Genomic DNA, 25,360 nt, shown 5'->3' with positions numbered 1-25,360 from the left:
GAGTCCCCAAAACTTAATTCTCTATGCAAAGGAAGGTGCAACTTCTTCAAATTCTTTTCGTCAAGTCATTCCAAGAAATGCATTGCCTCTACAAAGGGGTGAAAGCTCCAATAGTAAAGTTCCCTGTTTAATGCTTTTGGTCTTTTCCTGGTGTTATCGAGGGTCCGCACAAGTTCAGGAGCTCCTCATTTCGGCCATCTGCTGCCACATTCGCGTTTCCCATGATTCTCTCAGCCATACTGGTGAGTGCACGCTTCTACATAGTATGTAAATACATATTTTCAAATTTCGTTACCATCGAATTGCTTTTACATTGCTGGAGATCTGTAAACGCTAAGTATTGCACATCTGCCCGTCGGCTGGCACTGCACGCTTTGACATTACACGCATTTCATTAGCAAATCTGTCATTTTACCCGTACGAACGCACATTCGCACAGAAATGCAACGTCATCTAATGTGAAGACGTAAGCACATAGAAAGCAATGAATGCTTCAACTGCATTTTGCAAACTCAAAACGCACTTGAAAAGCTTTGAGATTTGCGTAGTGTGCGTTTTGCAAAAGCAATACGCACACTACTCTAATCCCAAGGCTTTTCAACTTTAAGCATAAACAAATTTGGAAAGTCGCGATAAATTTCACAGTAAATTTGTTTATACTCGTTATCGTTCTAAGTAAAAAACAGAGTTTGCAGCAGCTGAAAGTGTTTTTTTTGTCGAGAAAGTACCGACCAGCTTAATAAGACGCACCATAGACAATCTGGCTTCAGTGGGTGTCCAGATGTGAACTCCCGCCTTGATTCACAATTGTTCGCAAGACCATTTCCACAATATCATTTAAAATGTCGGGGAAACGGTCTCATGTGGGTATGTGTAGCTAACATTCCTTATCAGAGAGAATGAGTCTAAAGCGTTGCCTGTGCCAACGTTGGGACAGTAATGACAGGGCTTTTTATTGGCTGTGCATGCAGGGCTCCTGGGCATCTTACCTTGTTTAGAATTGCCTTCGTAAAATTTGTGCCATTTATTAAACGCTGAACATTATATATTTGAGTGCTGCAGGCATCCTAATGTAAGCTTTTGGCAACGGAAGGCGGGTTATTGGTGCTCAGTAGAACAAGTAACAACGTGCTCAGTAGAGCAAGTAACGACGTACAGGTAGTATGCTCTGATCATTATGCGGCTTCCAAGATTAAATGCCTCAATAAAATCATGAAATACAAAACTACATTAGCTAGAATGCCCGTTTTGGAAGAGAAGGACGACGTGGGGGCGTACGACGCGTCATCCCAGCACATTGGGAAGACCAAAGCAGTGCTTCAACTGCGGCCTGTTCCCACAAAGCTGTCTTGTTTCCCTTGGGCCTTTAGTGACTTTGTTGCAACAGATATTTTTGGTGATACAGGGACCTTTGCCACCGATGCCAAAGGTTTTGATATGGCTAGACGAAATGCCTTCGTACACGCGTCTGAAAGTGTCAGTGGTGCGGGGAGGTTCAAGTTCTTTAGGTACGGGCCTATATCGTACACCAACTGCCTTAACGCCTTTCCCCAGTTTCCTACTTTTAACGGAGATTATAGCGGCTTGCAGGAGGACGCAGCAACAAGTGAACGGGACAGAGATGCACTCACCACTGGCAAGTTTGAGCTGCTAGCATTCTAACTGCTGCATCTGCCAATCTCTCTAGCCATACCGTTGTGCCGTCGTAGCTCTCCATAAAATATATTCAAGACGCATGTTGCACGGCCTGGTGAACGATATATGGATCTTTGTTCGAGGCTTTGTTGCTCCTGCAAAACAGATCATGAAATTTTCGATGCTAAAAATATTGCGCTACAATCTATAACAAGGGAGCAAGATGTGCAAACTGACCCCTACACCCCAGACTATACCTGTTCTCCTGGGGAGGTCCCTGAGGAGCTTGCAATAGCCCACTTTTCATGGTCAAGGGGACTACCCGCAACATCTCGAGAAATCCGAGCCATTCAGGAGATGCAAGTGCAGCGGCGGTTAGATGAAATTTTGCCGCCTCCTACAGACGAATTTTGTCTCTCAATTCGTATAAATTTAATGGAAAACCAGGAATTTCTTAAGTGGGCGCAAAGAGAAAGAGATATTCGAGAGCTGCAGGCAAGCCATAGTACCTTAACAAAATGAACAAAGAGTATCTGGCAGCTTCCCTTTACAGATTGAGTGTTCCTGCAGAAGATCTCCTGCGCATGATATCCAGCAAGACAGTTAACTCCCGTTAAAAAGCAACACAAGCCTAAGCGTTACGGCAAACGAACGCGTTTCATCCACTCAGGAAGAGCGCCTTCAATTAGTTGAACATGCCTTAAAACAGCGAGCTTCCAAGATGACAGCAAAGAGTGAAGCAGCCCACCGGCATCGACAGAACATGCTGAAGGAGCGTATGCAGCGTAAGCGTCTGCTCATCGAGCATTCGCGGCTTGAGGGATTACGTCGCCTTTGGCGAAGACGCAATCAAATTTGTCAGTCTCTGGCAAAGTCAACTTGTGCTGCCAACAAGTTACGAAGCAAAACGAGCCTCCAACTCGTCGTTCCGCCAGCAAGGGACGGCTACTGCCCTCCAGATCCATTCACATCGCTATCAGCCTACCACTTGGCATACACGGAGGCACGGCGCCGACACTTTCTAGCTTGCAGCATTCTCTTTTATTCAGCTAATACGCGTAACTAATTGGTACAACTGCTGCAAGCACCATGATGCTACAGTAAGCATCCCCAAAAAAATATCTCTCCCCCTTCTCTTAAAAAAAGCCACAATGTCGTCACCAGATCTCTGAACTTGTGATTTCTGAAGGACTTTTTAGCGCTTGATATGATGGAGCGGCGGCTATGCAAAAGCACGCCATTTTCAGCTCCTAGCAAAATGCCCTACTTATGGCAACGGAAGACATATGCTACGAGCCGCAAAGTTTTGGCTCATTCCAAGGCAGGCTGCCCTTCAATTGCATCTAAAAAAAATCTGCGGCGGCCAAAACGTGATAATGATGAAATGCGTCGGTAGCTTCGACAGCTTTCTTGAACGGTGGTGTCCATGGAAATGTTTCCCATAAATCTGACACCCTGAAGTGATTGCTGGGCATCCGTTGCTGTGATGTAGGCACTTGAACGAGCAACTGCAATTCTTCAAAGAGAAGTGGCAGCTGAGCTACTGACAGGGACTCCTCTTCAGCTACAGATTGATATAGCAGCGGCCCCTCCAACAAATTCTGCGTCAGAAGGGGGGTCCGTTGCGGTGCGCAGGCTTCTGAAAAGGGCTGTCCGCATGAGACCCGAAACTCCACGAGTACAGGAGGTAGATCTACACAGCGGCGCTCATACGGAGAGTACAGTTGACGTTAGTACTAGCGTTTCACTTGTATGCTCTAGAGCGTCAACACCTACACAGAGCCACTGAAGCGACCCAGGTAAAAGCTATGACCACCGATGCCGTTTCTGTGCGTTCGAGTGCCTCAGGTGCCCATAGAAGAAGAATGCGATGGGCTGGGTGTCCTACTATTGCAGCAGCTGCTGCGTGCAGCTACCAGGCGCCACTTGATGCTAAGAGGCAAAGAAAAAAGTTTGGATCTTGTCAACATGCTTCGAGCTGCGGAACAGCTACAGGATGTGCCCCCGTGGCAGCAACGAGAAGCAGTAGAACATCAGACCGCCCTGGAGGCGGCCGAGGTCCTCATGGCTTCGGCCCAAGGTGCAGCGGTTGCAGAGGTAAGTCTACTCTGGCTGTTCCACTATTTCATAAAAAACGGAAAGTAGCACAGTGAGCTGTTCGCTCTTACTGCTTCAAAAGCCCAGCGTATCGGCTTCTACGAGGACGTTGTGCAGATGCTTGACGAGCTAGCAAAGGAACAGAGGCGCATGGAGGAAGTACGGCGGATTTCCGCTCTTGCCGACTTGGCGATTCGGGAGAGGCGTTTGAGGGAAGCCCAAGAGGCAGGCACTCGACAAGCCGAGGAGCTGCTTCGCGAAAGAGAAAATGCGGCATTTCACAATGCAAACCGCATACACAATCAAACAATCGACTCTTACCTACAAGCGATTATTGAGAAAGCTGGAGCTGCAAATGCACAAGAAGAAGTGAGAAACCAAAGTTTTAAGAGAGCCACCCGTTGAAGAACCTCTAGAATCGCTTAATGCACAAGTGGTGTGGCGGGCGTGAGAAGCTCCATATATGCACAGTTTATACTGCGCGGAACGCTTGTTGCTGCTTGTGTGCTTGGCGGTATCTAGGCACTGTTGGAGGTCAATCTTCATTCTGAGTACTTGGATAGAGTTGTTGACGATCTAGAAGAGCGTCATGAGGAGCGTCGCACCATTGTAGAAGAGCTCGTCAGAGGATTCCTCATGCCCCGGCTCTCAAGCCAGTGTCAGCGACGAGATGAACAAATCGAAGACCATAAATTCCATGTAGCTGCTCGGCTCGTAGTTGAGGAGACTGTCACTGCTGCTCTTACCAGCTCAACTCATATGGAAAAGGCAGAAAGTACTAACGTAACCAAAGAGATACCCTAGACCATTTCACCTTTTATATCTAGCACAACGTGATTGACTCTCTCAACGCTCCTATCCACCACGATCTTTACTTTTACTGTTTAACGGAACTTATTCACGATGTCTGCTGAATTTCAAGGCCACTCCGAAACAAAGAACTAATGTAACCAGAGAGATGGCCTAGACCATTTCACCTTTTCAAAATCTAGCACAACGTGAATGACTCTCTCAACGCTGCTGTCTACCCCCCTCTTTTACGTTCACTGTTTAGCGGAACGTATCCACGAAGTCCGCTGAATTTCAAGGCCACTCCGAAACAAAGAATATGAATTTCGAAAGCGGCTGTTCACTCACAGAGCCTCCCTCAGCCTACATTTAAGAGGTTGACACTCTAGTGAAGGCCTCAGGCAGTGTTTGCACTGCAGCCAAACTACATTTTGCTTTTTCGTCTCTCTTTTCTCAACTCTGCATAGTGAGAGGCGTGGCGCATCTAAGCAAACTGAGCATTCTAGAATTCATTGCCTTTTTCGGCCACGCGGCTTAGCTAGTTTGTACCGTTGGCACTCTGTCGGCATTTTGTGGATACATAGTGCAGAGATGTTTCAAGTAGAGATCTGTCTTTAATCTTTGTTGGCTGATGGATTAGTTCTATTGTGAGAAATCGTTGCGATGTCGTTCCAAGGCAATCCATTTTTCTCTAGCCCTCCGTATGCAAATTATTTGCTTTCTGGAAATATCTCTCAGGCTTCTGACTCCTAATAGAGACCAAAAGCGTTCAGTTGCAACTTGCCTGGCATAGGAAGTGATTTGCGTTTCACTGCAGCATACAAAAAGAAGTCGTTTGTCTGAAGCTTGGAGCGTGCAAGCAAAGAAAAAGTTAAAGAAAGTGGAGGACCCAAAGGTTAAGGCAGTAGCACTAGGAAAGGGAGCCCACTTTATAATGCTTCAGGAGTTTCGGCCTGTGTAGGCATCATACCCATTTACCTGCAATGGCAGCTCCCCATGTATTTGCAGATGCTTCTGTCAGTCCCTACCTGTCCACTTTTCAAGTGCATTCCATCACTTTCAAGATAAAGAATGCTGCAGTTTCTTGGAATGCCAAAGGAAAATATGATAGTTTTGTGACCTGCACATACAGTGCAGCTGCAAGCACGGAATCATGCCTCACAGGTTTTGAGTGTTTTGTGGGGGGGCACTTTAATGCAGCGTGAACCAGCAGGCATGCTCTTTGCCTTGAGAGTTTTGCAGCGTCAAAGCATGCCGCTTTCCTGCGGTACAATGGGAGATGGAGTGTGATTTTGTGGAGTTAAGCCTGCCTTTGCTTAGTTGGAGCTGCGCTGCGTCCCTACCTATCGGGCGGGAAGGATACGACAGCCACATACAGAATAAAACCTACCTTTATAAAGCATCATATGGGTGAACCCTGCGACACAGTCTCAAATAAACACTCTTCATCTTCGCCAGGGCCATAAAAATGACTGTTTCTGCCGGCATGCGCTCAGAGTATGGAACACACTAGCTGGAATACTCTCCTTCCATGTCACTTTACGCATGTTTAAACTTATTTTTAAAGATTGAGTAGTCAAAATTGTGGGACTGACACCCTGATAGTTTGCATGCAGCTGGTAAGGGCAGTGCACCGGCCACCTAACCAGCCAGGAGGCACCAGCTTGGAGACTGGAGTAAGAAGTTTTCTCTAATTTTTCAAGCTAGCGGAGTGAGCAAGCGCAAGCATCATTTGTTCTCGTCGTGTGCCTAAATTGTTTTTTGCAGACGTTTTCAACCTATCCTGCCATTCTAAGCTCTTACCACTGAGAATCTTCGTGCACACTGCGGTTCAGTCTCAGATTAGACATGAATTGTGTACTTGCCGCAGTTGATGGAGCCCTTTAGTGTGCTTCGAAACTGAGAGGCATCTGCCAACAGCCGAAACCCTGCGGATTCGCCTGTCCAGCTTTCCTCATTTATGGGCACACCTTCAATTCGCGATCTCCTGAACAATTTTGTGCGAAACGCCATGAATAGTACTTTCATGGAATGCGGATCTATTGCTCAAAGATAGCCAGCAAAAGGAAGTCCTAAGCAGAGTGCATGCATTTTGTCTCTGATCACGTGACACCTTTTGTTTCAGTTTCCGATGCTTGCACTTAAAGGCTCCACTTGAGCACAGATCGAGCAATTGCTGCTGCGGTAAAAAACATGTTTTAGCCTCGTTGTTCCAGAAAATGTACATTTGTCTGTCCGTTGCATCCTGAGCTTTCCGGCAACGCTCGGTGAGAAGCGTTCTTGGCAGAACTGGATTTGATTTTCTAACCGGCCATCACCGCACAAAGGATTCAGAGTCTAATGCCATGGAATTCAGGGGCTGCACACCTTTAGCGCAGACCGCGTCCACGGGAAAATGTAAACTGGATGATTCAAGAGACAAGTTACTACTAGAATATTCGAAAAGTCGAGGTGCTTCAGCTGGAGGAGCCTGTACTTCATTCTGCGAACCCACAAACCTGCAGCTGAGGACACGAGGAATTCCAGCGCTTCATTGGACAATTGTGCATTCTCAATTCGGTAACAAGGATCGTCGTTACCATAAATCTTTTTCAAGCCCTGCAAGGCAACTCGCTAGCATTACCCAAAGGACTCGGGTACTCCCGTCGAGCGCTCTCACCAAGGGGCTATTTGATCCTACAATTACAAGTGATCAGCTGCAGGCAGATGAAAGGTTCTGGAGCATGCAACAACGGCAAAGGAGCAAAACGAATGCACATAAAACCCAATCTTTTCAAGAAGGGCGCTTTTCTTCTCCGCAATCAGTGGAGAGACTTTGTGCAGGGAAAGCAGAAGGCTGGAAAGCAAGGCCTGTTAAGAACTCCCCAACGTACTACGGCAGGGAGTCGTCTCTTACCTCACTACTGCTCTCAGGACCCACACTTCGAGAAATTCTTGAGCACCACGCTATGGCCAATGACGATGCTTCTCACGCAAGCAGAAAATTGTAAGTACGCTTTTCAGCGTAGATCAAGGTTTCTACGAACAAGCGCTCGAATACATGCTAGCTTAGTGACATAGGAGACCATGTGATAACCATCCTCATGCATAAGTCGCGCAAGAGTTTCATCTTGTCCATTTCATGACGTCCGGCTGAACGAAGTGGGCCCCCGGTGGCATCACTAGGCTTTGTCCTCTATGAAGAAGAGCTGCGGTTACGCAGTGCTTGTTGGTGGCAAGAATGCGGCTGCGTCAGCAGCCTGCTTGTGTCCCAGTGAAGAAAGTGAACGTTCACAAAGGCACGGATTTTTAAGCTACACAAGCACAAGGGTTTTGTCTACCAAACAAGCTAGCACTAGTTCGTACGCTGATAGTCGGGCCCAGTTTGTACTTTTCACGCAGTTCCTCCGTCCAGGTCACGGCCTCTGCCATTGCCACTGCAAGCTCCCGATTTCCTAGGACTCTAGGTTTACTCTGCCTTTGACTCTTCCGTCATTTTCTGTGGAATAACTTGATTTGGCAAGAGAAGCACCTAATTTTCGTGCCTATCGACGTCCTTTGGTAACAGACAACTAGGCATTTGTGAATCGTGCCTTAGACAGATACTGTATTATCTCGTCTCCTGCCGCTGTATCACAGCCTGTGGCATCCCATTCCACAATATATTCCACACCATCCTTGTGACCTTTAATTTCCTTCTTTTATGTTCTGGTTAATTTTTGCAAGTGATCCAGTCCACCTACAACGTTATTGGGCTTGGAGTTTTGTGTAGGATGTTCGCACATATTTACCTTACCGCGTCCATTGGGCTTTAGAGTCATGAAGTTATTGCGTTTTATTCTGTATCAATAACTGGAAATCAAATCGTAGTCATCTTAATTCCATAGACTGCTTACAAATTTCACATAGCTCGGTTACTTTCTTGAACTGGGCGTCGAAGGTTCACTTGACAGCAGGTTACAAAATTACTAAAGCTCCAATCCGTTAAAAGGGAACAATAAGGAACCTCTTCAAAGGAGCAAACAAACAAAGTTATCATACACATTGAAAATGAAGAATACAAAGTATGTTGCTGGTCAAGCACTTCGACATAACTAGATACATCCCCTCAAGCTAGCAATACGGAAACTTCGGCAAAAGGAGGTACTCACACTTTCTGGGGACCTTGCAGCCAAATGAACGCCCGATATGCTGAAGAATCTAGTCGCAGCCTTAGGCCGATTCAAAACAGCAAACACATCCTGAGAAAAGGTTGTTTAGAAAAGAAAAGACATTAGTGTTGCGGCTCCCTTATGTCAAACCTCACTAACTTTTGCTTGGCAGTTCTCCTGAAATCTCAAGAATCTTTGTTGCCTGCGGCCGTGTAAGGCTAGCGGGACAAAGCAGAAGATGTTCCCAAGCAACACGCCCTTCAGAAAAGAATTGTTTAGAGGTGTAGTGTCATATAAGGTAGATGCAGAGCCAGTGCTAACGTCTGCCTTTGCGCCGCCACACCACTCAATAGTTAGCCTATTGCGCAATTGTACTTGTATGCTCTGCAGTCCTGGCCGGGATTTGAGCTAGAGTGTGAATCATTACTCTCTCGAACCTGGAGGAGGGCAAATTTATGAAATACTGACGCTGTGGGAATCCAATGTACACCAGCATGAATACGAAGCATAGCTGCACGGTGCTAGCCACATTATGCACGTTTCGATTGCATGAATAAGAACAAACGGGAATGCGCTGCCGCAAGCAGCAGTTAAAGAGAGAAATTTTTGTCTGTTTCTTTGTGAGCTGAAACAGGAGGCTTACTTAGACTACTGAGTAATTTGGAATTCTGTTGCAGGCTACACGATGGTCGTAAAATCTCTCTGTGCTCCATAGCTGCTATCCAGCGTTGCGCTTCAGTATGTGTCCTACCGCATCATTCCTCCGCCCCTTTTTGAAACGTCTGCTAGCGAATTTTCTTTTCAGGCTTGAAAGAAAGTCAGGTGAACTTAAGGCATTCATGTAAGTCCTGAAGGTAGAATGATAGGCAATCAGTGGGAGTGGTACTGCCACACTCTTCTGTCCTGTCCGGTGGGTGCAGCCTGCAGCAACGAAGAAGGTGCTATTCAACGAAACTTTAGGAAAGTCATCCACCGAGGGAATGGACCTAAGTTCTTCGTCACTTGGATGGCAGAAACGTTTCGCTTGGTCGCTGGGTGCATGGGACGGAGCAACAATGGGGGCCCTGCCTACAACCTTAGAGGCTAATGCTGATTCTGCTCAGCATTAGGTACCCAAAATCCCCCACAGTGAAAAAATTAAACACAAGAGCTTGTGACTAAAGAAGGGGGGCGTACAAGGCTACGCATTAGGCGTTTTGAAGCTAAATGCTAACAGTTGAAAAGGAACGAAAAGAGACGTCATAATATTTCACCATTAAATGTGCTGAATCTGGTCACTCAAAACATGAAATCTTGCGGCCTACACTATTCTTTTGCCATGCGGGAGGGCTATTAAGATACTGTTTGTTGCCAACGCCACAAAAGGCCTACTTCCTGCAAAAGCTCTGAGGCTTTTCGAATTTCCATTCGTTCAACATCTGCAGAGCGCAGGCTGCCGGAGGAAACCAAAGTGCACTACTGTACTACTGCTGATGCGCTCGCAGTGAAGGGGGGATTTAGAGTTAAGCTTTTTCAAATGGAAACAAAATGTAGCATTTCGGTTGAAAGGCAACTGGTTCTATTGTATTGAGCGGCTCATTTGCCAAAGTAGACAGTCTGCCTCAGTGGGGCTATATCCACTTCAGCGAATCCCTGCGCTGGAATTAATATTGCGTACGGAATACTCAAGCATTCCTTCAATGCTCAGGTGTTGGAGATTAAAATCGGATGAAATCTTTGGCACTAGAGCGACAGTGTTCGTGTCAACGATGTGTTTTCTGTGAGTCCTATACATAAATAATTAAAGCTCCTTTCTCCATAGCGGTTGACAGTCTCCCATGCCAAACCTCAGGAATATAAGCAAATCGGTGGGTAGTTCCTTTGGTAGGGCTACGATAGAATCAAAGACGAATTCTGAACCATTACAGCTTAGAAGGCCCGTAACGAGCCACAATACCGTTTGCTCCATGCTTCAGAAAATAGCTCTACACTCTTTTTCAGCGCGGCTACTCTTCCCCAGTCTCGAAAAACCTAGCTTACGGATTTTCAATGACAGCCGTATTAAGTGGACTGTCAGTTAGGCCTGCTACCCCGCATTCGCCCTGAGGACGGTTGAACCTGGTGACCTGTTCCATAGAGTCTATAATTACAGCTGGTCGCATGTTGCCAAACCGACTGCAGCGCCATTCTTCGAAAGGAATAATTGACTCGATTGGCTGATGCTGCAGGAAGCCAGCCTCTTCGAAGGATAATTGAGTCACGTCCTTCGGCGAGCCCGATTCCGTCATTTCCATACTGAAAGGCATGCTATAATGTAGCTCAACCACTGTGCTATCCGGATACCTGCAGACAACACCACCTGCGTGTTTATGGCCCTGTGAAGTACGGAGACAGTGTCTCTACCATTGGATTTAGCGGTTCCACCGCAATATAGTCACTGCACTCCTGCATTGTACGCTGCGGTGATAGATCGGAGATGAAACAGTATGTGTAGTACCCATCTACGGCCATGCGTGACGGCGCTCTATGAACAACTTGAGGTTGCACGGTTTAGCGTCGTTTCATGCGCGTCTGGAGGCCCTCACCTTACAAAGTGCCTATAAAGTGTCTGCTGTTTGTTCGTCGGGTGCACCGTGAAGATGGCTACATAAGTTGTCACAGCATCATTCCTATTCTTAATCTTGCAACCCCCTGACTTCGCTTCACTTTTCGGTACTGAAGCAAAAACGAAACTGCTCCCACTACACGCATCAAGGGAAGCAATGTAAGAATAAGGCGTCGTTCCTTATGCCATACATGTTGCGCTTAAACTGTTGTAACCAAGTGGAGTGTTAAGCTTCTCGCATGTGAACAAGCAAAACGCCAGCGCTCACTCCGGTCACAAAACAAAGTCAAAGCACGGATTTTCTAGTGTGATTAGAATTGCTCACCGCATAACTGTGTAACTTGGACGTGACGGGTTTCCCCATCGAGTCCTGCATACTGCTTAGCTTTGTAACAACAAGCCTTCATGTACCTTTCAGACACTTGCATATCACGTGGAAAGCGAAATGCGGCCGGAGGCGACGTTAGCCTCCTATGGCAATCCAGTACTCGCCCATTGTGATGTATCGCTACTGTATAGTAATAAAGAAGCTGTACAACATAGTGGGCAAACGACAAGGAAAGCCCTTAGTCACAATCGCGCGACTTCATTGTCGCGTGCCTCATCTTGTATGCCGCACGGCACCAGCTAAAAAAAACAACTACCAAATCAACTTGAACTCATCACTAAATAGAGAACAAAAACATTGAAAGCGTTGTTTTGTGCTTTGTTGTTCCTACCACCGAGCTTAGAGCCATGAACGCGATATCCATGAGAAGAGTCAAACCAAACCCTGTGGCACCTGAAGCGAATTCCCTTTCAACGTAGTTGTATAGAGCAAAAGTCACCCCAGACCATTCCCCTCCGATTGCCTCTATAATGGCCAAAAGTACTGGAAGGACGGTAACCCAAACCCCAAGAGGAGCCATGAAACGATATGCTGAGCAAAGAGACCCAGAGACTGATATTTGCTGTTGCTGGCGGCCAGGTTACATGCGGACCTTTGACAAGTTGTTCAGGCTTGGAGTCGTCTGTATTGCGGCTGGAAATATGGACAGAAGAGCAGTAAGTGACAGCGAGCCGCACCTGCGTTTGGTAAACGTCCAATAAAGCAGTGAGCCCAGTGGGCGAGAGAGCATAACAATGCGAACACCAAAAGGGCTGCTATGAATCCACTTCCAGCAAAAGCCGTCGCAGCCCCTAATGACAGTAGCTCCTGCAGAAGGCAAAAAAACCCAACGTGCTGGGCTGATATTGTGCGAGGGCAACATTATTGTTTGGGCAGCTTGTTACACGCAGCGTCACTTGAAATATACATACTGGAGAAGTAGGCGTCTATCAAGGCCGGCTGATGTTCTACAAAAATTAAACTACCTAAAATTTATTGCGATAAGCTGTCTAGCGGATACTTTCGGTGATACAAAGACCATCTAGACAACTGCTGTAAAACATTCCGCTCAAGCGTTAATGAGCGTTTTCACACCTGAACATAACCAAATCGGATATAGAGTCCAGTAATCTCGGCGCTGTAAACCGGAATGCTACAAGCCTTCAGTGTAACCCACGAACCAAACATGGCGACGAAGACGGCGAACCATAATGAACCCAACGCAAATAAAAGGGCAGCGCCCATTAAACCTAAAAGCACAACAAAAATGCGTGCTTTCAAACTGACTTGTCTTGCATACAGGCGTCAGTGTTCCTTGTCAAAGCAGTTACATCGCCTTACTGATTTCCCTCATGTCCGCCGAAACTGAATATTCATCGAAAAGCTCGGTCCACATGTGCCACAATTTCCTTTTAGTTGCACCTCTGTGGAGCAACGTTTGCTCAGATATCACTGCAATAGCAGCATATCAAGCATTTGCTTGAGAAGCTTAGTTTCAATGGTCCGTTTTGCTCCTCCTATCAGGAAAAAATCCAGCTCAGCCATTGTTCCCACCTGAATACTGGTAGGAGGCTAAATCTTGTTCGGTTACTTTCGCGAAGGGTTGCGTCCCATAACTGAGTGTGCGATGGCGGATTTGTCGTTCATCTTCAGATTGGTCAAGCCCTGCAGGCAGAGGTCGTTCTGGCACTCCTTGAGAATATTCCTAAGTACGCACCCTGAGTTGCTTTTCTGCGAAGGGGCGCAGGGCTTGTTAGTGACGGTGGCATTACATTTTGAATGAAGTGGATGCGTTTCTGCCATTGCAATCTTTCACGCATAGGTATACGGTCAATAGTGTATATAGGAAAATGTTCCACGGATATATATATATATATATACCGTCAACAGTGTCTCTGGGAAGCAGCATGCTTCGCAGAATCCGCTGAGCCGAGGCACTGACTGAGAAACAGCATAACGCACATGCACAATGCAACGTAAAACTGCTGTCTACGCGGCGGCACCGATACACTGGCTGCCTGCTTGTTATCACCACTTCGGAGCAGTACTAACAAGGCACTGCGTTCTGCTTTGCAAACAAATCACAGGGCATTTTACCAGAGCTACTGTTCCGGCTACCCCTGCTGCCCTGGCTGTTGCGAATAGAATACGTCGGGTGGCTTTTTGTGGAAAGAGGCAATTCATCTGGAATGTTCAGCATCTGTCCAGTGTAGTGCAGAGGCACTTCGAACTCTTGGAGACCATCTAACTCTTTTGGCACGCGAACAACACGAAAGTAAAGATTGCAAAGCCACTTATCTAGCTGCGTGCGCAAAATTTCCTCCATATCGAGATATCGTTGGACAGATGTATCCACTTCCCCAAGAAACAGTGGCACCTGCAAGTAAGCAACAGATACTTTCAGTTGCCCCCACAGATCATGTCACAGTCATTACCGTCGATACGGTAGCCGCCACTTACACAATATATCACAGTCATTACCGTCTGTAAGGTAGCCGTTACATAGAATATATCAGTAAAAACGCTCTGCGTGAAAAGTCTACTTATTTTAGACATCTGACGCACCTTAAATGATCCTTCAACCACGCGCCACTCTGGGTCAACCAAAGGAAACGCTCCCCAAGCCACAACCTGGAGTTCAAACGCACTCCAAAGAATGACGAGTTGCCGCGCGAAAAGTGGTAACGAGATGGCTAGGAAAATCCATGAACAACGCTATGTGCAAACTCCCTTTTCAATTATGATTATACGATTTGGAACTCGCCTTATTCGTTCGGGTACTACGCATTATATTCACGTGCTAGTTATCGCAAGCGAGCCCCAATTCGTTGCCTACCTTGTCTACAGGAGACACTGCACCTCGAAGTAGGTAGAGCTGAAAAACCAGGCACATTGACGGCGTGACGTCGGTCTCGGAAGGGCAGTTTAAATAGAGCGTCTCGTCAAACCTGGAGTTGAATACTCACAAGCAAATTGGGTAAAAAGCACCTGTTCTAGATGGCTGTCACGAGGTGTTTTGTGAAACAGCAGCTAAACCATGCTTTTCATGGGCCCAAAAGTTTAAAGGTATTCTTGAGTCCTCCCATTATAGCTACCGACTGTCGGTGAATGCTACTCCAGTCGCGCAGCTCATTCAGCAGGTAAGACGCTATCCCAACGAATGAGAGTTTACGGAGGCCCTCAAGTCATCGTATTCATTCAGAATTCGGCTTTTTCAGCATCTATAAGTCTTTACTGCATACTTGATGAATAATTTGTTGTGCATCTCAGCATACTCACCTCAGGCATTCACTGAAGTACATCGCTGCAAAAGCCACTGGTGCAGACACAGCGCACGACCCTGTAGCCAGAGAGCCTTGAATGCTCCCTGGGGAGCTGTCAGCCTCATCGTTCTGTCCCCTTTCTTCTTGAGATGCAAGTTCGTGGTTGAGAGAGCTCCAGACCAGCCTGTGGCCACCTAGCACGAATTCATCGTAGACGACGGAGTTCTTCGATTGTGGTCTTACTAACAACATTCGGCTGAAAGTTAAGGCTTGTGTGTGATTGTTCCCTGTCTTTATCGTTTTCCCTTTGGAGCCGTACAGCAACTCCTATTATTGTTAATTTGTGTACCTTGTACACAGCTTACCAAGCCTATTCCATACCGAAGCCATCATTACGTATTGTCCCCTGGGAACTCCATCTTTTACTGCCCGGCACATGTCGAGGCGCAGCCGCAGCGTCTGTGGAACACGCTTCCAGTAGTGACCTTCGACACCTCCTTGAAACACAAATATAGGGACACCGAATGAACCTCAGCGGAAGCGCGCTGCCAAAGTCCTCGAGGAATTTGTTGCTGGTAAGCGTCTTTTCGAAGGAGCATGCCATGTTATTTTACGTTTAAAGCCAAGAGCAGTGCTCGCTGCTTTAGGAATCTTCGATCTAATCGAATAATTCGTTGCATTGAAGTCTCGCTTCAAGAATCCATAGGAACCCAGCAACTCCAGCCGGCGGTGCTGTAAAATTGCCTCCAGGCGTAAATGAAATGATCTCAAAGTTTGCAGCATCTCTGCCTGTAGCACTACAAGCCACAAAATCCTTTGAAGGAGGAAAAAATCGGAAAATCTACCTATACAATTCGGCACCGTGATTGAGACTGCTGCGCCTGCAGTTACACGCCGATGCCCCGTACAGTCCGGAAAAGTGCACCGTTGTTAATGACGAGCTGCATATCACACTCTGTAGCATCTCCAGCACGAATGGCTTGCCTTCTTTTCTGTATGCAAACGCGCAGCCTGTTTTCTGCTTTCCTTGAATTGCGCTTGCTTCTTTTTAACCTGTCCAATGACCCTGTCTCTTATGTTTTGCGCCTCCTTACGGAGACGGTCTGTCTGACACTGCAAGCGCTGTTTCTGCTGTTTCTCAAACTCCCCTGACTCTCCATTCAAACGGCCTATACTTTCTGGCACTTCATTAGCAAACCCGACAACAACTTCTTCATTTGTCAACGCTTCCTGAAAGATCTCAAGAGAGTGTCCAGTTGGAATGCTCCGTAACAAATGTACTCGGAAAAATAACGTGAGTTGGCAAAAGTACTTGGACATCCAGATGCCTGGAAAGTACTGCAGGAGATATGTGCTGAATGCGAAAATTGCTGACCTGAATATCCCGAAGGGCCTTTTCAGTTGTAATATTTTGCCGTATTATTGCAACTGTTCTAAGGGACTCTACACGCTGCAGTCTATCAGCACGTTCCTCTGAACAAGGCAAAGCAGCACTGGCCACACTAAACTCGTGGGTTCACGGAACAGTTTTACTGAAGTTGGTAGGCGGCTCATAGACGAGTGAGCTGGCAATTCAGGTTGCAGAGTACCGACAAAAGACAACTATATCACTATAATCGCATTCAAAATGCAGGAAGCAGAAGTTTCGCAAGCAGCTTCAACTTCAGTCGTGCAAAAGCCTTGAATGGCACGAATGTTGTGTTTAATTATCGGACTTTCTAGTGCCTCGGTCTGAACTGCGTCATCTTCAAAATAAAAGCATTGTTCAAGCTCCTGAAGCTCCTTGGTGTCTGCGGGCTTTGTGGGAGAAGACGGACTGGGCACCTGCTGCTAATAACACAAAAACGCAGCGGCAGCAGCAAACATCTTCACTAGGACATTCTTCTGAAAGGTACAATTGCAGTGGCAGACTTTAATTGGGAAGTACCTATTCATCACTAATCAAGCTCACTTGCAGCGCGCAGAGGCTTTGAAGGGCATTAGCGGTCTTGGCATCAAACAAAAGTTCTGTTGGTCGCTTTGCTGGCACTCTGGGTTTTTCTGTATCTGCAGTAGCCGGCTCAGCCACTGAACTAGGCACTGGCTGCTTCTTGCTATGTTTCGTAGATTTTTGTCGATGCGTTCTGCTATGGGAATCCACAACTTTCACCGTATCGTCCTTCTGGTCAACTGCAGCACCATCAGCTTCAGGCTGGTCCTGAGGATTACTTACATCATGTTGAGGATTCTCCTCTACGGATGAGTGGTGCTTTTGGGGACTCATCTGGGCTGCATCGTCCCGCTCATCCTTCTGCTGCTCTAGCTTTTGATCTACAACTTCATTGACCTGTTCTTCCAGCTGTATCTCTTCCTCTAAGTTGTTAATCGACTCCATCGCTTGTTCCCTCCCTCCCTGCTGCCCTTCTTTAGGCGCAGACTCTTCCGCCACCGCACTCTGCTGCTGCTGCAACGTTTGTTCGCCCTCTAGTGAATCACCCGCTGCATGGGTCCGCTCTTCCAAACGTTGTTGCAAATTCTGCACCGACCCTCTTTTGTAAGGAGAGACTTCGGATTCTTCTGACACCCCATCACCTCGATCCAGCTGCATGCTGCGTGGAGATTCGCCTTGTGGGACCTCCTCACCGAGCTTAACTCCTTCCGATTCGGTCTGTTGATGTTCTGTTGAATGCTGCATCAAGTCTATTTGCTGACCAGTTAGCAACGGCTGTCCCCCTTGATCAGCCTCCTGCTCATCCAGCGGACCCGTGCCGCTTGAGTATTGAAGTTGCTGGTCACTAAGCAGCAATTGTCCGCTTGTATCAGCCTCGCGTTGCTCCTCAGATGAGTCTGAGCCTCTAGAGCGCTGAAGCTGCTGCTCATTGACATGCACCTCACTCTCCTGTGCAACATGTGACGTCTCTCGGACATCGAGTTCCTCCAGCAAGACTCCGGCGGAGTCACTGTGACTAGGCAGGCTCTGGACTGACCCATTTTGATCCTGCTGCGCCTGCTGGTCTGCCTCCTCCGTATGGACTTCGTTATCAGTCACCTCTGCTCCCTGGTCCCTACCTAGTTCCTGTCCGTGCTGTGCTTCCTGCACCTGTTGTTGCGAATTTTCGGATGAGTTGCTGGCAGTTTCGTTGTTTCTCACTTCTTCCTGTTACAAAAGGGTCGCTCCACACTCGAAAGTGCACAAAAGAAAGTGGTCTCGTCATCCTCACGCAGCCATCATCGGGCACATACCTGTTGTCAGCCTGACGTGTTCTACGCACTGGGCTAGAAGAAGCAGCAACAACAAATTATTGCTAGATCTGAAGCAAAAAGACCGCTAATGGTCATCACCTACAGATCGTTCCGTAGTAGCCTCTGCATCAGAGCCTTCACTACGGCTGGGGGTAGGGCTGCTAGAAGGATCCATCGAAGCCCGTCTCGATCCCATATACAAGAGAAGGCCAATGTTATCTCTAACAGCGAGCTGCAGTGACACGCATGCCTTCGTCTGGCAGTGATTCTTCTGCTGTAGTTTCCCGCGTCACTGCAATATCCCGCTTCACGCATCAACGCACCACCTCACCTTGATCGGGTATGTTGATATATCTAGTTGTCAAAAAGCGTACAACCTTAAACTCTAAGTGGCGCTAATACAATCATACAACTAGGGGGCGGCCAAAGAGCGTTGCACTGGTTCGGCTAGATGCATCGGTGTGCAAGATGTGTAGTGTGACGAGTGTGTTCGCCCCCCGTGCAAGATCTGGAGGCGTCGTCAGTCAGTCAGGCTCCACTGCATATTAAGTTAAACATCAAAATGCTCCACTTGATGCTCTTATTTACACGTGTTACAAGAAGTATCTGCGACGGCTGGGAGCACAGACACAGCGCGCCTATCCCCAGTTGGAAGGTATCCCAGACACAGCGCGCCTATCCCCAGTTGGAAGGTATCCACGGAACTTGTACGGTAGACACACCAGTGGTTCAGCGAAGTTGCCTTCCTCCTGTGCATTCCTTCCATTTTTGTGTTTTTATATTCAGCAGTGGGTAGTGGGTGGTAGTACTGTCTCAAGGTGAAAAAAATTCCGTGCCCTGGATCCCTCGTTTATCCTGATTGTGCCCACAAATACATGTTGACTCTATCGTCGTTTTTTCTTAAGGAACAAGATAAGGAGTGAAGCACTAAACTCGGAGGTGAGTCGATGCAGTGCACAGGAGGCGTTGCCGTTGCAAGGCATTAAGGGAAAGCTCATCTACATGCTGTGTAGGGCTTTGGCAAGGGCATATACGTGACGGTGCTTTTTCTAAAGGTCAAAATCAGCAGTAGCCTAGGATAGGCAGATGGGGTGCGCGGAGTTGTGTACGACCCCAGATGCACGGCCTTGAGTATATGCGTTAGCTACTTTATTCATGGCAAGGGAACTCGCTAAATGCACACAAACCTAGCAGCAGCTGAGTGCCTAACTCTAGAAGTATTCGCAAATCAATGCTACTGGGGTACACACGGCAAACATATTGCACCAGTAGCACTGATGATGTAGGCCCAGAATAATATAGGTGCACACTTGAAAAGGACGGTACCACTACCTGGAATTTCAGAAAATTTTTGGCCATTTGCTCTCTGTAGATGCGTGAGCAACAAATGCTGTTGTGGTGTGCCAATGACTTCTCTGACGAGCATAACACGTGCGAATCGTTTAATGCATTTAGCGCTATCAGTAAACACTACGAATTGCATGTACGTCTCCTGTGCCTTTTGGGATTCGGGCGGGGTTCACAGTTCAAGAAGCGAGCGTTGCCACAAGCGCACCGTTAGGCCAGCAAGCCAATTCTCCCGCCTTCATAACCGTTTCAAAGAGATTATTTCCAAACCCCGATATCTGCAGAGCAAGTTTATCACATGACAGTAGTAAAATATACGGCACGCGTTTGCACTATGAGAAGTATTGAACCGCCTTTGTCAGACTTTCGGTAAGGCAAAAACGTCCCTCATTATTTATTCAGTAGCCGAGAGGAGACGAAAGTCTGTGCCCGAAAAGGGTTCTGTAAACCCAACGGAGCTCTGACTGAAGTCTTAATCTGTGGATTCAGTCTTTCCGTTCAGCTTTCTCATACTGTGGAGCTCGTCGAAAGTGCTCAATCAAAGCGCAAATAGGTAAATATATATGCTGCCGTCTCCTAAGCTTCTATTCTCGCTTGTTTTATCTTCGATTGTTGGCCTGCGAAAGCATCATGCTGAGCTCTCCAACAATCGAGCCCGTCGAAGGGCCCAAATGGTGCAATAGTTCTACTTCCCGACTAACCTCCTACCATTCAGTTCTTCGCCAGGTTCTGCTGCTAGTTTTGAAATGTTTAACTCTCAGCTCTATAGTGAATCCCTGCTTATCGCATATCTTAAGCTGCATGCAGCATGCAGGCACTCAGTGGCATCCGCATGTGCACGATGCCGTCACCGTTTCCACCACTGTGAGCGACCGCCAGCACACTGTTTTTTTCTTGAATGGAAAATACCCGTTCGTGGAACAGTGTATTTCACCGTCGATATCATCTCTATCACATGTCAAAAATGTTGATATCTTGTTGACAAGTAAGCTGGAAAAAACCAAGCATTGCAAAGTCGTTTCGAGCAGTTCGCCTCCCTGCATATCTCTTCGTATTCGAGGCTGGAAGTTCAGAGACAGCGTTCTGGCTTTTGGCAGTGATCCCAGGATATCGCTATTTTCTGCCGCTGGCTATTTGCTACTTTTAAACGAAACTAAAAACCTCTGTTCTGCATCGTGCCTTACAGCAGAAACGTCAGCGGCTTGAGCTCAATTTTATAGAGTGGGGAAGATCAAATTTACCCAATTGGATAGCTCAGAAGATAAAAAAACGCAACTGCTTTTGCATATCTGCGGCCGTCTTATGCGTCCAGGCGCATTCTCTGTCAATCTGCGGCAGTGCCATCTACCCAGCTCTGCTATACTGTCAGGAAATCGTTATTTCTAGGAAGTGCGTGCACAACTATAAGCTTCATTTCTCTGCACTGTTGAGAAGACTAGAAAAGCACATGCCGTCAATGGTTCACTTGCTAACCGGTCGTTTGGGCGTTTTTGTGGCATCTTGTCGCTCCACAATATGCAGTGTGCGCGAATCATTGAGTTATCCGTCTTTATATAACTCTGCTGACTCCATTGCAAGAACTTTCGGGATATTTTTTTTGAGGCAACAAAAATGGTTTGGACAATTGCTTGATTTGTACCACTACACCAACTGAGCATCCGGAACTTCTGTTAGCGCAGTAAATGTGTAATGCATAAGCCTCAGCCCTGAAACTGAGTGTAACAAGATTAGCAAATGCACAGAAAAAACTTCTTTTCACTGCGTTGCGTGTGTGTTGCACCTCGGAAATGGGTACGGGACAAATTCTTTCTGCACTACTAACAGGCAATACAGCTCAACATGAAGACTTCAGAGCAGGAATGTGACGTTCCAAGGCAGAGTCATCGCTGGATGAAGAAGCATCCGCAGGCGTCCAAATGTGTGTGTGTCGACAAACAGGGCTCAGACCAGGTCTGCAGATTGGTGTTTTGTGTGAGGTTTTGACATATGCGCTAAATCGGACAGAATTTCTCTTTTCGGCTGGCATCTCTTTTCACCCATTCCAATGGTCGCGGCTGTAACCAGTCTTACGGTTCCAAGACCTGACGTTCTTGCAAACGTTTCCTACGTGATACGGCACGAGGGAAGGGTGACAATAGACTCATTTTCCAGCACTGTTTATGTAGCCCAGCATCATTACACCTCTAAAAAAATTTTTTCCGTTGGTATTTAATGCTGTCAGAAGCCAGAGCTCCGCTAGGCGTTGAGGCTCGTTCATCGTGAGGAAAGCTGGTACACAGCTTGCTTCCTCTGAATACTGCTAATTTTCAAGGTCTACTACCCTCAATAGAGCCCGCCTTCACTGATGATTCATGAATTCCTTTCTCTGGGCAAAGTGTGGGTATGCTTTGCCATACCTAAGTGTCGTCCTAAGTCACTCCGATCAGGGTGCATGCAGCCCCACAGAGGCCTTGGACCAGAATCTCTTGTAGTAACGAACTCGCCATCATTCTATTGATACATGACTTCGAAAAGCTCATGCACCTCTTTTAAAAATGCGCAGTGAAGCCCTAAGCAGATACGCACTAGCTTTAGCTGTAGATGCCGGTCATTATACCCGTCATACTCCGATAAAATATCTCCCTATGGCAGTGGTATATTGAACTGGACCTCTCCGAAAGATGAAACAGGATAAAGATAGTCACGATCTTAAGCAAAAGGCTGATAGCTTTCCTAGCGGGCAATATCTAACAAGTCAAGAGCAGATACCAGTTCTTGTACTTAACGTGGATGTTGACAATGCGATAATCATATCAACTAGGTGTGCAAAAGATGTTGCGAGCACAACAAGTGGGGACTTTCTTGGAGTATCAGCTTCGCATTTTGTTTCGCACATTCTGGCAGACGCGACGTGGGGAACGGTGAATCCATCCTCAGGAGAATGGCTGCCCGTAGGTTGTTGTTACAAGATACGCACGCTTAGCATAACCACAGAAGCGCACTTCACAAAGCTGCCTATGCGTGAAAAGTCCTATTCCTTGCTTGTTGATCCACCGTTATGGTGAGCGATTTCGTTTTCACCACAGGGGCTTGGAAGTGCCGTGCAGCCGGAAGAAGAGGCTTTAACATTTGGAGAGTACTTGCGCCTTCGCTACAAGAACTCCGCAAGATTGAATGCAGATGCAAGCTTTGATCAGTTTGAGTATTGATACTTTATTCACGGTTCTCACGTGGCAAGCGACAGAATCAGAAGCCTGCGAGTTTTAGTGTAATGGTTACGAAGGCATTCTGGAGGTTCCCTGACACAATCATACTATATGAATTTATGGACCCTTGCGTCTTCATCTAAACTCTGTTCTTACCAGGTGGAAGAAGTATGTCAGTGCCTGCATGCCTTCGGTAGCTCTGCGGCGACGAAACGAAGGGTATTGAGGGGCAAAAGCTCTGCAGCGGGGACTGACAAAACAGATGCTCACACGAAACTTCGTGAAGCTTACCGGACGGCATTGCGGCGCCTAATGCTGCCACCAGCAGTATGCATGGCTCTCGGATGCGAAGCTCCTGAACTGCAGAGAGTGCTCGGCTTTGAGGGAGATGCTGTAAGCCCGCATTAAATATAGAGTATAAGAGTTTCATCTATGTATTTTCCCGTGCCTCATATGGATGACCTAAGGGTGTGAGAAGTCATCTTGATTGGCAGATTGCGTATACACAGGATATTCAGCTATCCGACGCCGGTGCTTCTAATGAGTTACCACCGGATAGTTCTTGCAAGGATCTGAATGGAGGCTACAACCCACAGGCTTCTTCAAAGCTTTCGACGCAGCTTCAAAGCGGCTATTGGGGAATAGCTCCCAGCTTTCTTAGCCTGATTTTTAGCCTGGTCAAATTCCGGAGAGCCTTTCGTTTAGTCTTTCACACGCGTCGTCCCTTAGCGAGTCGAGCACTCCAAGGCTTTCTTAGCGAATTCAATATGCTGTGTGAAGGAAAGCACCCAGCGTTTAACGGAGAGAATCGAACGAAGCAGGTATTTGGATGAACGCGGAAGAAACTGAAGTGCTGTATGGCTTGTGGAAAAGTAGTAAAGCAGCCAGCCGTGTAAACAGAATTTTGCAATGGCTTGCTGCGTTTACGTTTGTATCTTGATGCAGGTGTTTCTCGATGGAACCCACGGCAGTCCTGATCTTAGAATTTCAGAAACTGCAATTGGCAGCATTTATTTTTCCGTGTCAAAAAGTGAAGCAGCAATACAACAGCATTGTCCTAGTTCAGCCCTACCACAATTTCTAGAGTTTCCTGCCGCTGGTAGGTGCTACAAAGGCACTCCACAGTTATTTGCCGGCCTCTTCTACCAGGTTCTGGAAGAACATAAGGCTGTATGCATTATCCACCATGCTGTTAAATTTCCGACTTTGGTGCGAATTCTGGGGATGGCAACAAATGAACCAGAGAACACCGATGTTGTAGACACCAAAGTGCCAGCGGAAACAGAATATCAGGACGATTGCGTTGAGGCCTTCTCCTGCTCTTCCGCGGAACTAGAAGATATTTCAATAACCTTTCCTCTGAATGTGCTGGTGGATGGACAAGACTTGACGCGTCATCATATCTGTCTTTCTTCCCCAGGAATTCCCACAGTTCTTGATGGTGTGGTGTACATCCACACCCTTGTTCCAGTTGACGTGTTAGCTGAGAAACCTATTCCGCTTGAATCAACTCCGTGGCCAGCAGCGAACGGGATTCCGTCCGTATCGAGCCAAGGAGCACGCACGAGAGGAGGGCTTGAATTTGGGATTGTCGCGTCCCGCATCTCTCCTAGCCAGTGGGACTTCCTAGCGTATTCCGATTGCCTGGTGACAGCGGTTGCACTCTGTGAGAAAAAGCGTTCGCAGCTAGCAACTGCTGGCGCATTTCAGAGTGAAAGGCAATCCGGTTGCAATACTGATTTGCCTTCCGATGAGGCAGCTGCCTTGTCAAACAACCCACAGAGAGGCGTGGAAAACGCCTGCGGTGAAGAACAGGCTTCTTCAGGAAGTCTTAACCCATCTAGCAGAGATCAAGGGCTCACTGGTAAGGACTCTTTCATCGTGGTGCCAGATGTAGACTACCTTATGGAAACAGTAGTACCTGTCCTGTACCCTGCGCTGGAAGTTGTCGCAAGAGAGCGACCGGATGACCCACTGGCAGCCGTCGCATTCTACTTACTGAGGAACTCTTCTGGATATTCGAGCACAGCTATTGACGCTGAGAGAGCTGGGAGAGCTTGAATCGTCTTATGGATTCGTGCAGCTTCCACTGCTCAGCAGTATAATATACTTAATAAGAACAAATATTTTCGCCTTTCTCTCTGCTTAAGGGTGAACATGTTTGTCAAGCCGCTTCTGAGAAATGTACGTGTGTCAACGCTAATACATCTGGCATTGTCACGACTTGGTTCTTGTATTCGAATATGTATTTTGAGATAATCATCGACTGGCTATACAGCACATGCCGCATGACTACCTAAAGCGCCCAGTAGAAACGAACGCCAGCAAGATGCTATTAATACGCCGCATTATTCACTACAGACACGATGAGTTTAAGTGCCTACAGTATAGGAGGAACTAGGATCAGAACGATGCAGTAGTATATTTCGGGCGCAGATTAATCCGCAGATTATCTGCACTGCAGTTCAGGTAATATCATCGGGGACAGCTACCAACATCCAAAAATCTCTGACCGTGGATCTACAGACATTCACTTCCAATAATCAGAGCGCATTCTTCACCCGATATGCCAACAGCAATTTTCTTCCGAGACGGCAGCCTCGTTCCGTTGCGCCGAGACCAGTTTTAGGAGTTGCGCAAGGGTGTCACGCAGCGTTGCGGTAGTGAACCTGCTAACTTCGTGCACCATCCACAATATAACAGATTTCTTTCTGCTGAAGAAAACCGCTGAAGCAGTTCAG

At 47.1% G+C, this 25,360-nt stretch overlaps 5 protein-coding genes across 5 annotated transcripts; 3 read left to right on the top strand and 2 right to left on the bottom strand.

Annotated features, from left to right (window-relative positions):
• Positions 1-1,239: 1,239 nt before the first annotated feature.
• ETH_00005665 (uncharacterized protein) lies at positions 1,240-1,662 on the top strand (the record flags this gene model as incomplete). The annotated part of the gene is made up of 1 exon (XM_013376269.1): positions 1,240-1,662. One exon carries the CDS (start codon positions 1,240-1,242, stop codon positions 1,660-1,662), a length of 423 nt encoding a protein of 140 aa, XP_013231723.1.
• Positions 1,663-3,453: 1,791 nt separating this feature from the next.
• Positions 3,454-4,536, top strand: ETH_00005660 (uncharacterized protein; the record flags this gene model as incomplete). Its single annotated transcript, XM_013376268.1, has 3 exons — positions 3,454-3,732; positions 3,781-4,101; positions 4,255-4,536. The coding sequence occupies 3 exons, from the start codon at positions 3,454-3,456 to the stop codon at positions 4,534-4,536; spliced, it is 882 nt and encodes a 293-aa protein (XP_013231722.1).
• A 6,130-nt stretch (positions 4,537-10,666) lies between these two features.
• ETH_00005655 (uncharacterized protein) lies at positions 10,667-10,918 on the bottom strand (the record flags this gene model as incomplete). The annotated part of the gene is made up of 1 exon (XM_013376267.1): positions 10,667-10,918. The coding sequence occupies one exon, from the start codon at positions 10,916-10,918 to the stop codon at positions 10,667-10,669; it is 252 nt and encodes an 83-aa protein (XP_013231721.1).
• Positions 10,919-13,649: 2,731 nt separating this feature from the next.
• Positions 13,650-18,262, bottom strand: ETH_00005650 (uncharacterized protein; the record flags this gene model as incomplete). Its single annotated transcript, XM_013376266.1, has 7 exons — positions 13,650-13,979; positions 14,168-14,233; positions 15,919-16,095; positions 16,241-16,338; positions 16,581-16,692; positions 16,817-18,001; positions 18,191-18,262. The coding sequence occupies 7 exons, from the start codon at positions 18,260-18,262 to the stop codon at positions 13,650-13,652; spliced, it is 2,040 nt and encodes a 679-aa protein (XP_013231720.1).
• Positions 18,263-23,843: 5,581 nt separating this feature from the next.
• ETH_00005645 (Dpy-30 motif containing protein, putative) lies at positions 23,844-24,680 on the top strand (the record flags this gene model as incomplete). The annotated part of the gene is made up of 1 exon (XM_013376265.1): positions 23,844-24,680. The coding sequence occupies one exon, from the start codon at positions 23,844-23,846 to the stop codon at positions 24,678-24,680; it is 837 nt and encodes a 278-aa protein (XP_013231719.1).
• Positions 24,681-25,360: the final 680 nt, after the last annotated feature.

This window comes from Eimeria tenella, genomic scaffold (genome assembly GCF_000499545.2).
Source record: "Eimeria tenella Houghton genomic scaffold, Eth_scaff33, whole genome shotgun sequence".
In the NCBI taxonomy this organism is placed as follows: Eukaryota; Apicomplexa; class Conoidasida; order Eucoccidiorida; family Eimeriidae; genus Eimeria; species Eimeria tenella.
Note: the sequence above shows the minus strand (reverse complement) of the source record. Positions and strands in the feature narration are given on the sequence as shown.